Source organism: Eriocheir sinensis, chromosome 30 (genome assembly GCF_024679095.1).
Source record: "Eriocheir sinensis breed Jianghai 21 chromosome 30, ASM2467909v1, whole genome shotgun sequence".
NCBI classification, from domain to species: domain Eukaryota; kingdom Metazoa; phylum Arthropoda; class Malacostraca; order Decapoda; family Varunidae; genus Eriocheir; species Eriocheir sinensis.
This window is the reverse complement of record NC_066538.1, coordinates 17,079,862-17,089,861: the sequence shown is the minus strand read 5'-3', so window position 1 is coordinate 17,089,861 and position 10,000 is coordinate 17,079,862. Positions and strand designations below refer to the sequence as shown.

Below are 10,000 nucleotides of genomic sequence, written 5' to 3'. Positions count from 1 at the left end.
AATTAAAGGACACTGACTATTCCTGGTTATTGCTACCTATTTCCTTATTTTTCTGTTTATCAAGGAAAGGACTGATTAATTCCTCTTTGTTTTCCTCCTCAGTGTAACTCCCAATTTTCACCCCCCTTCTTCCTCCTCCGCCATCCTCCATTTTTTGCCCCCAACCGTTTTTTCCTCGGCATATTTGTGTTTACTTCCATTTTTTCCCGGCGTGCGAGAATACAATTAAGTTTTTGGCCCCGCGCGCGTCGGAGGTTTGCACACGGCAGCGGCGGGGGCGGGAGGTTGAGGCGCAGAGGTCCCGGCATTTCACCTGTTTTATAATGTATTCTTTTGGTGTGTTTTTTATCATTCTTTTCTATTTACCAGTTTTGCTTTTTTTATGATTTATTCTTTTGTTATTTTCCTTTTTTTTTGCTTCCTTGTTTTGCTTTCTTTTATAATTGATTCATCCTGGTTTTATTTCTTTTCTGCGTTTTTTTTTTGTTATTTTCTGTTTTCTTGCTTACCTCTTTTTTATGATTTATCCTTTTGTTATTTTCCTTTTTTTTTTTGCTTCCTTGTTTTGCTTTCTTTTATAATTGATTCATCGTGGTTTTTACTCCTTTTCTGAGTTTTTTTATATTTTCTGTTTCCTTCCTTTTCTTTTATTTATTATTTCTTCTTTTTGCTAATATTCTCTGGTTCTCTACTTCGTTTTTCATAATTCTTTTGTTTGTTTGCTTTCCTTTTCTTTTTTGGTATTTCTTCTTTTTGCTAATCTCTGTTTCTCTTCTTCTTTTCACATTTTTTTTTTCCGCTTCCGTTCTTTGCTGATGTATAATTTATTCATGTATATTTTTTCTGTTTCTTTCGCTTTCTATTTTTTTTTCCTACTTCGTTTTTTTAATGTATTCTTTTGTAATTTTTTCTTTCCCTCTTTTTCGGTTTTCTTATTTTTTTTTTGTATTTCTCTGCCTCGCTTTTTATTATAAGTTGTTTTTTTTGGTGTTTCTTTATTCTTCTTCTCTATTTTCATGCTTGGCTTTTGTTATTCTTCTTCTTTCCTGCTTCCTTGTTTTGCATTTTTTTTTATAATTCATTGTTTCTTTGTTCTTTCATTTGCTTCATTTTTTACTCCTTTCTGTTTCCTTTTCTGATATTTTATTCTTTTTGTCATTCCTTTCTGCTTCTCTTCTTCGTTTTATAAGGTTTATGTTCATATTTTCTCTCTCCCCCTGTTTTCTTCTTTTTATTGTATTTTTCTTATTCTTTCTGTGGTTCCCTGTTAGTCTTTTTTTATTCTCATTCTTTTTGCATTTGTGTTCTTCCCTCTTTTGCCTTTCCCATTTTTTATGTATTTTTTTCTGCTTCCCTCAAACTTTTTATTTTTACATTTTTACGCTCTGAGGAATTTCAAAACTATTTCCATTTTTTACAGTGTGGCTTTAACTCAGAGTTTTTCATTCTTCCTAAACTACGGTTATATATATCTTTGTAACTATTTTTATATCATTATTTGTTTATTTATCTATTTATCAATCTGTGTATATTTAAAATAAGTATGTATCACTTTATCTATCTTTCTATATTCAATTATATCTATCAGTCTATCTACGTATCTATCTATTTACCAATCTATATTTCTCCACTATAAAATAAGTTATAGATGTTTTATGACTTAAACTTATACATAAAACGTTTTGCATCTTTTAAACGTTCGTAATTATCTTTGTCTGTCTACCAATATATTTCTCTCTCCATCTAACTATCTATTTATCTATCCATCTATACTGATCTGTCTACCATACCTAATTATTTGTTACTTAATCAACCTCATGGCTAATTAAATTCACACCTGTCTACCTCATAATCAGTTACACCTATACCTGCTCACCTCATACCTCATTACAGTCATATCTGCCCACCTCATAATTATTTACACCTGTACCTGCCTTACCTCATATGTAATTACTTTCACACAGCAGCCGACACACACATTTATGTTTTTCCCTTTGCTTATCTTCTTATGGTTTAAACTTGCAAATAAAACGTTTCTCATATTTTTTAACGTTTATCTTTCACCATCTTTCCATCACCTATGTACCTCCCTATCTGCTTATTTATATTCTAATTATTTAAACATAGCAAAGGCATTTTTCATCTCCTACATGTTTATATCTTTTCAAGTTAAACGTTTCTCATATTTTTTAACGTTTATGTTCACTATCTACCCATCCATCTACCTCCCTATCTGCTTATTTATATTCTTATTATTTAAACATGGCAAAGGCATTTCTCATCTCCTACATGTTTATATCTCTAAGTTAAACGTTTCTCATATTATTAACGTTTATCTTTCACCATCTATCCATCACCTATGTACCTCCCTATCTGCTTATTTGTATTCTTATTATTTAAACATGGCAAAGGCACTTCTCATCTCTTACATGTTTATATCTCTTCAAGTTAAACGTTTCCCATTTTTAACGTTTGTCTTTTTCTCTTTTGCAGGTTTGTGTGTGGGTTCTCTTGTTCGTGTCTAGCAGAGATGTGAGGCAGACAGACAGACAGACAGACAGACACACACAGGAGGCGGCAGGTGTGTGAGTAGGAGGTGAGGGAGGCACAGGTGGACAGGTGTGTGTGTTTGAGGGTGTAGGAACCTTAACACACCTGGGAAACACACCTAAAGAGACCAGAGAACACAGGTCGTCTTCGTCTCTGCTTGTGATCTGAGTGTCTGTCTCTCGTACGGACGGATTCACTCACTCACTCAAGCTCCGTCATGGGTGAGTACTCTTATGTGTTACTCCTGTTTCTGTCTTCGTGTTGTGTGGTTGGTGACTCGGTAGATTGATGGAGTGACTGATTGTTTTACATATTGTTATAAGATTTTTTAGTGTTTAAGGTAAGTTTGCCTCTCGATTGTTAGTCATGTGATTGTTTGTGTTTTAACCTGGTAGCTGCAGGGATCATGTTTCTTAAAGGCCCCTCTAAGCGAGAAAAATGAGAAAAATCATCACTCACGCAAACCATTTCATAATATATAACAACGCATTTGTGATCAGTTTATGCATCATCTATTTTTGGGGGTTTATATCATGGCAAAAATGTGGCCCGTTGCTGGTACACGGTAAAGCCACAAATTTGGCCCGTCGCTGCTACCGGGTTAAGAATGTTTATCTAATGTTGTTTTGTGTTGTTTTCATTGTACTGCTTATTACTCTGATGGAGATATCACGTAACTGAGTTAACTGATTGAGTACTTTTCACATGGCATTGATAAGTGTTGTGGTGTTGATATATATGACTCGTAGTTGCTCTATATAATGTCTGTTGTGGAGGTTTGGAAGGAGGGACGGTAACAACGGGAAGTAAACGGAGGAAATCAAACTGGAAGAAAAATAACACGGAAAAAATAAAAGTACATACAAATAAAAAAAAATGTTCCTCAGTGATTTTAAAGGAGAGCAATTATATTTTTCCTTCTTTCCAAATGACGAAGCTGAAAGTGTTGTAATATTTAAGTTTGGCGATGAAGAGGAGAAGAAGGAGGAAAAATGATAAAGAAGGTGGCTCTTGGTGGAGAGGAAGATGATAGGGAAGAGGGAGAGGAAGAAGAGGGAAAGATAAAAGTAATGGAAATAATGGAATGGGAAATGAGGGGGATGGAAAGAGAGGGTAGTGGGAATAGAAGAGAGGTGGAAAGGTTCAGAGGAGGAGGAGGAGGAGGAGGAGGGGTTGTGTTGAGTGTGTTCCATTAATTGTTTTTGTTTGCTTTTGTAGATGATGTTTGTCCACGCTGTCACACACACACACACACACACACACACACACACAGTCAGACAGCAAGCAGGCAGGCAGTCACGTGTGTGTGTGTGTGTGTGTGTGTGTGTGTGTGTGTGTGTGGTCATGTGTGCTTTTATTTCTTTATTTCAAACTAATTCTTTTTCACTTTACACACACACACACACACACACACACACACACACACACACACACACATACACACACACACACACACACGCAGCTGCACACGATTACCATTCTTCGTTTGTTATGGTGATGGTTATGGAGGTGGTGGTGGTGGTGGTAGTAGTGGTGGTGATAATGGTGAATGGCCCCACACACACACACCATTAAAACCATCACCCATAGGTCACCATATCACCATACTACTACTACTACTACTACTACTACTACTACTACGACTACGACTACAACTACTACAGCTTCTACTACTACAGCTACTACTACTACTACTACTACTACTACTACTACTACTACTACTACTATGTGTGTGTGTGTGTGTGTGTGTGAGAGAGAGAGAGAGAGAGAGAGCCTGAATGTTTGCTATGGGACTGTAAATGTTTGTGTGAGTGTGTGTGTGTGTGTGTGTGTGTGTGTGTGTGTGTGTCCATGTAAGTACGATGTGATTAGGGCAAGCTTCGTGTCTACATGCCAACACACACACACACACACACACACACACACACACACACACACACACACACACACACACACACACACTCAAATATCTCACATAGACTCCGAAATTATTGTATCAAAGGAGTTTATGAGTCTCTCTCTCTCTCTCTCTCTCTCTCTCTCTCTCAGCTGTTTATCTTTCTAGTTAGACATCAAGAGAGAGGGGAGAGTTGCCGTTATAGAGAGAGAGAGAGAGAGAGAGAGAGAGAGAGAGAGAGAGAGAGAGAGAGAGAGAGAGAGAGAGAGAGAGAGAGAGAGAGAGAGAGAGAGAGAGAGAGACGGTGGGATTTGATAAAGAACGAATGGAATGAAGGAAGGAAAGAACGATAGAAATTAAGAAATAAATGAATGAAGAAAGAAAGTAATATAGGAAGGAAGGAAAGGAGGGAGTGGTTATAGAATGAAGGAATAGGTAGATAGGGAAAGAAGAAAGGAAGGAATAAAGAAGGAAGGGAGAGGAAGAAGGGAATACACAGAATAAGACGTTGATGGGATAAGGAGGTTGATAGGATAAGAAGAGGAAGAAGGAGGGAGAAAGAGGGAGAGGGAGTGAAGGGAGAAAGGGAGAGGAGGAAGGAAGGAGGGAGAAAGAAGGCGAGGAATGAGGGGAAGGCGAGGGGAGAGAGAGTGAGAGGGAGAAGGGAAGGAATAAGGGAGAGAGGGAGGGAGGGAGGGAAGGCAGGGAGTGAAGGAGGAAGGAAGGGAAGGAAGCTATCATGCTTAAAAGGGAGAAATGAGAGTTAATAGATAAATAAGCGAGAGAGAGAGAGAGAGAGAGAGAGAGAATGTTTTTATAATCAGAAAGAAAGAATTGACAGAAGAAAGGAAGATAGGAATGAAGTACTAAATGAATAAAGTTGGAGGGAGAAGAAGGAACAGAAGAAAATAAGAAAGAAAGAAGAAAAAACAACAAAGAAAACAAGAGGAAGACGGCAGAGGAGATGAAAATTGATAGTAGTAGTAGTAGTAGTAGTAGTAGTAGTAGTAGTAGTAGTAGTAATAGTAGTAGTAAGTGGTGGTAGTGATGGTGGTGGCAGTGTTAGTGACAGAGGAGGAGGAGGAGGAGGAGGAGGAGGAGGAGGAGGAGGAGGAGGAGGAGGAGGAGGAGGAGGAGGAGGAGGAGGAGGAAATGGAGAATTTGTGGAAGTGGAAGGAAGTAATGAAAAGAGAAAAATAAGAGAGAGAGAGAGGAGTACATTAAATTAAATAAGAGAGAGGGATGCTGTGATTCAATGAAGATGATGCGAGATGAGAGGATGAAGGGAGGAGGCGATAAAGATGAGAGGCAGGAGATGAGAGGCGGGAGATGAAGGAGATGAAGGATAAAGGAAAGGAGATAAGGAGGACTAAGAGTAAATGCACGATGAAGGGGGCATACGGCAGGAGGGACGTTGCTTCACTCACTAGCCGAACCAACCCCTGACAGTCAACCTGGTAAGACTTCACGCCGCTTCCCTTCCCATTTTAAGCCCCTTCAAATATTCATCGCCTTGCCCCTGTCATGAGCTACGTGGGCGTCCCCTTGGCCTCCTCCACTCAGGGTTGTCTCATATAGAAATAGGCAATAGAAGAAATGGAAGGGAAGGGAGGGAGAGAGGAAGGGAGAGGAAGAAGGGAACACACAGGATAAGACGTTGAGAGGGTGAAAAGAGGAAGGAAGTAGGGAGAAAGAGGGCGAGGAAGGGAGGAGGGGAGAATGGTAAGGAGGAAGGGAAGAAGGAAAAGGAGGGTTCAAGGAGGGAAAAGAAAGGTGAGGAAAAGAGGAAGAGAGAATGGAAGGGAAGAAGGAAAGAAGGAAGAGGAGGAAGGAAGGAGAAAGGGAGCGAGGAAGGGAGAATAGGAGGGAGGATGGAAGAAGGAAGTGGAGGAAGAATGTAGGGAAAAAAAGGGCGAGAAATGAAGGAGGAAAGGGGCAGAGAAAATGGAAGTGGAGGAAAGGAGGGAGGGAGAGAAAGAGGGTGAAAGAGGAAGGAGGACAAGGGGTAGAGAAAGATGGCGGTGGGGGGAATGGAGTAAGAGAGGAAGAAAACAGAAACAACCCTGTGATCCATGTGCCCGTATAGCCGGAGGTGGTGGCGTTCACGGCCTTAGCTGGTATCGTAATCTTGAAAGTCGTCGAGTAATGTAAACGTGGCCGGCCGTGACCGTAGAGTTATCCGCGTCCCTGCCCAGGTGACGCCCCGCCCGTAACACACCGTCTTTCTTGCACGCGTTGGGAAGTTGGCGGCGATTTGCTGGAAGTCTTGTGAATAACCTGCAGGTGCTGAATGTGGCGGGAGGTTCACCGAGACTTTACGTTAATATTTTTCGTATAACCGAGTTTGTTGAATGCGTAGACTTAAGAAAACTGTTGGAAACTTTGGCTGGGAAACTATCTAGCCCTCTGTGAAGAAAAGAGAAAAGAAATAACAGAGAAAGGAGATGAAATATATAGAAAATAAAGGTGTGGGAGAGAGAATACAGCCACCTAAAAAAAATATATATATATACATAAATTAATATGAAAAAATTACAGAAAAAAAATCTTAGTATGAAATGAATACGGATTATTATAAACTGAAGGAGTAATAAAGAAAAGAAAAGAGGACAATATAGACATGAATGAAGGAAGGAAGAAAGGAAGGAAAGAAAAGAGAATAAAATGAAGAGGAGGAGGAGGGGGGGAAGAGAGGAAGGGAGTATGAAATAAAGAGGAAGGGAGGAAGGGAGGATGAAATGAAGAGGAAGGGAGGAAGGGAGGATGAAATGAAGAGGAAGGAGAAAATGCAGTAAAAAAAAATAGATGAGAAAAAGTTGAAAAAAATGTTACAGAAAACAAACTTATCAGCAAATGAAGGAGACGAAATATAATGAACTGAAGGAAGAGTGAAGTGAAGAAGGAGAGGAAGTGAAGTGAAGTGAAGTGAAGGAGGAGGCGCAGCGAAGTGAAGGAGTGAGGCTTGGCCGCTTCAAAACACGCAGGTAGCTGTGTAATTAAGGTGAGGCATAATGAAGATGGCTAATTAGAGTGATGAAGTGCCCTGTCTGCTCTGATGAGGGGGGAGCGGGGGAGGGAGGAAGGGAGGGAGGTTGAAGGGGAGAGAATGAAGTATGGCAGGAAGGAAGGGGAGGGGGGCGGGGATAGAAAGGGAGGAAGGGCGGTTAGGAAGTTAGGAGGGAGGGAGAATGGGATGAGATAAGGTATGGTAGAGAGGGAAGGGAGGAAGAAGGGAAGGAAAGGTGAAAGGGTGATAGAGGAGAGGGAGATAGGGAGTAGAGAAAGAGGGAGGGAGGAAGGGAGGCTGGGGGGGAAGGGAAGAAGGGAAGGCAGTCGAGGGTGTAATGGGTTGAAGGGAGATAAGGAAGCTGGGAGAGAAGAAGGGAGGGAGGGAGGAAAGGGAGAGAAGGGGGATACGGTTAGAAATGGAGGGAAGGGTGGGAATTAGGAGAGTTAAGGGAGATATGAGGGAGGGAATGAGGAGGGAAGAAAGGGAGAATAAAGAAAGGAAGAAGGGAAGGGAGATGATAAAGAGGAAGAGAAAATGGGAAGCAAAGAAAGAGGAGGAAAGGTAGAGGGAAGGAAAGATGAGAGGAAAGAAAAGAGGACGGAAGGGAAGGAGGGAGAGAAGGAGAGAGAAAGGATGGCAGCGTTTGTGATGAGGGAGGGAAATTAACGGAGACGGGAGGGAGGGAGGTAAGGAAGGGAGGAGGGAGGGAGGGAGGGAAGGGAAGGAGGAGGGAGGGAGGGATGGTGGGAAGGAGAGGGAGGAGTGAAAAATGTTCAAAATAAGCTTGGGATAGACAAGTGTTATAAAAAATGACAGAGAGAGAGAGAGAGAGAGAGAGAGAGAGAGAGAGAGAGAGAGAGAGAGAGAGAGAGAGAGAGAGAGAGAGAGAGTCAACATAGATTTACGTAGATTTACATATAATTTCATACCACACAGACCTCACCGTTCAGAGTATTTGGTGTTTCTTTAAACCTCAGCAAAAGCACATCAAACATCCACTAAGACAATTGATTTCTGAAGTGTCGGTCGAGTTTGTTTATAAATGAATCAATCTATGCACTGAACCACTGAAGGGGGAAGCTTATTCCATTCTCGTATAACAACGTTGGCGAAAAAGAATTGGGTGCTGTCTGAATACATTTGTTTACACTTATTTTTTTTATGCCATTATTTCTTGTTCGAAACGTGTCATCGATCGTAAACAATTTCATAATCGAGGTTCCTATTTCTACTTACAACGTTAATAATGCGGCGCTTAGCTACATTGAAAGCCATCGTCCATCTGTCTGACCAAGCTGGAAGTATACATAAATCTTGGAGGTCTTCTCTGTCGCTGTCTGAAAGGACTGAGTTACCATCGACGTAGCTTAGCCGACATCGCTTCCGTTATAAACACCAGCATAGCAAGCATACCGAGTGTGTCTTGCTGGCATAGCGTGCATAGCGTACTACCGCTCCCGCTGGCATATTCCCGATCTCTCTACGGGTATGTGGTTTCTGAGTGAAAACGCTTGGTTGTAGCTTCCATGTGGTGTTCTGGGAAATACTCTCATTGTGATTCCCACTCAAAATTACTCTTGATGATTCCAACTAAACCCTAACCTAACCTGCCCTGTTCAACCTAACCTGCCCTGTTCAACCTAACCTAACCTAACCTGCCCTGTTTAACCTAACCTAACCTAACCTGGCCTGTTTAACCTAACCTAACCTAACCTGGCCTGTTCAACCTAACCTAATCTAACCTGCCCTGTTCAACCTAACCTAACCTAACCTAACCTGGCCTGTTCAACCTAACCTAATCTAACCTGCCCTGTTCAACCTAACCTAACCTAACCTAACCTGCCCTGTTTAACCTAACCTAACCTAACCTGCCCTGTTTAACCTAACCTAACCTAACCTGGCCTGTTCAACCTAACCTAATCTAACCTGCCCTGTTCAACCTAACCTAACCTAACCTGCCCTGTTCAACCTAACCTAACCTAACCTGCCCTGTTCAACCTAACCTAACCTAACCTAACCTGCCCTGTTCAACCTAACCTAACCTAACCTGCCCTGTTCAACCTAACCTAACCTAACCTGCCCTGTTCAGCCTAACCTAACCTAACCTGCCCTGTGTAACCTAACCTAACCTATCCTGGCCTGTTCAAACTAACCTAATCTAACCTTCCCTTTTCTTCCTAACCTAACCTAACCTAACCTGCCCTGTTCAACCTAACCTAACTTAACCTGCCCTGTTCAACCTAACCTAACCTAACCTGCCCTGTTCAACCTAACCTAACCTAACCTGCCCTGTTCAACCTAACCTAACCTAACCTGCCCTGTTCAACCTAACCTAACCTAACCTGCCCTGTTCATCCTAACCTAACCTACCCTGCCCTGTTCAACCTAACTTATCCTGCCCTGTTCAACCTAACCTAACTTATCCTGCCCTGTTCATCCTAACCTAACCTACCCTGCCCTGTTCAAGAGTGGGCGCCACATACCCCTGCAGAGAAAGGAAAGACTCATCCTGCTGTGGACCATCCTTCATATCGGCAGCAAAA

At 41.5% G+C, this 10,000-nt stretch overlaps 1 protein-coding gene across 1 annotated transcript in view; it reads left to right on the top strand.

The window, feature by feature from the left end:
* Positions 1 to 10,000, top strand: part of LOC127005342 (immunoglobulin superfamily DCC subclass member 3-like) — a 322,301-nt gene that overhangs the window by 19,952 nt on the left and 292,349 nt on the right. The window contains exon 2 of the mRNA XM_050874109.1: positions 2,494 to 2,771. Coding sequence (XP_050730066.1) covers positions 2,768 to 2,771 — 4 coding nt within the window. The 5' untranslated portion in view covers positions 2,494 to 2,767. The remainder of the gene's footprint in view (positions 1 to 2,493; positions 2,772 to 10,000) is intronic.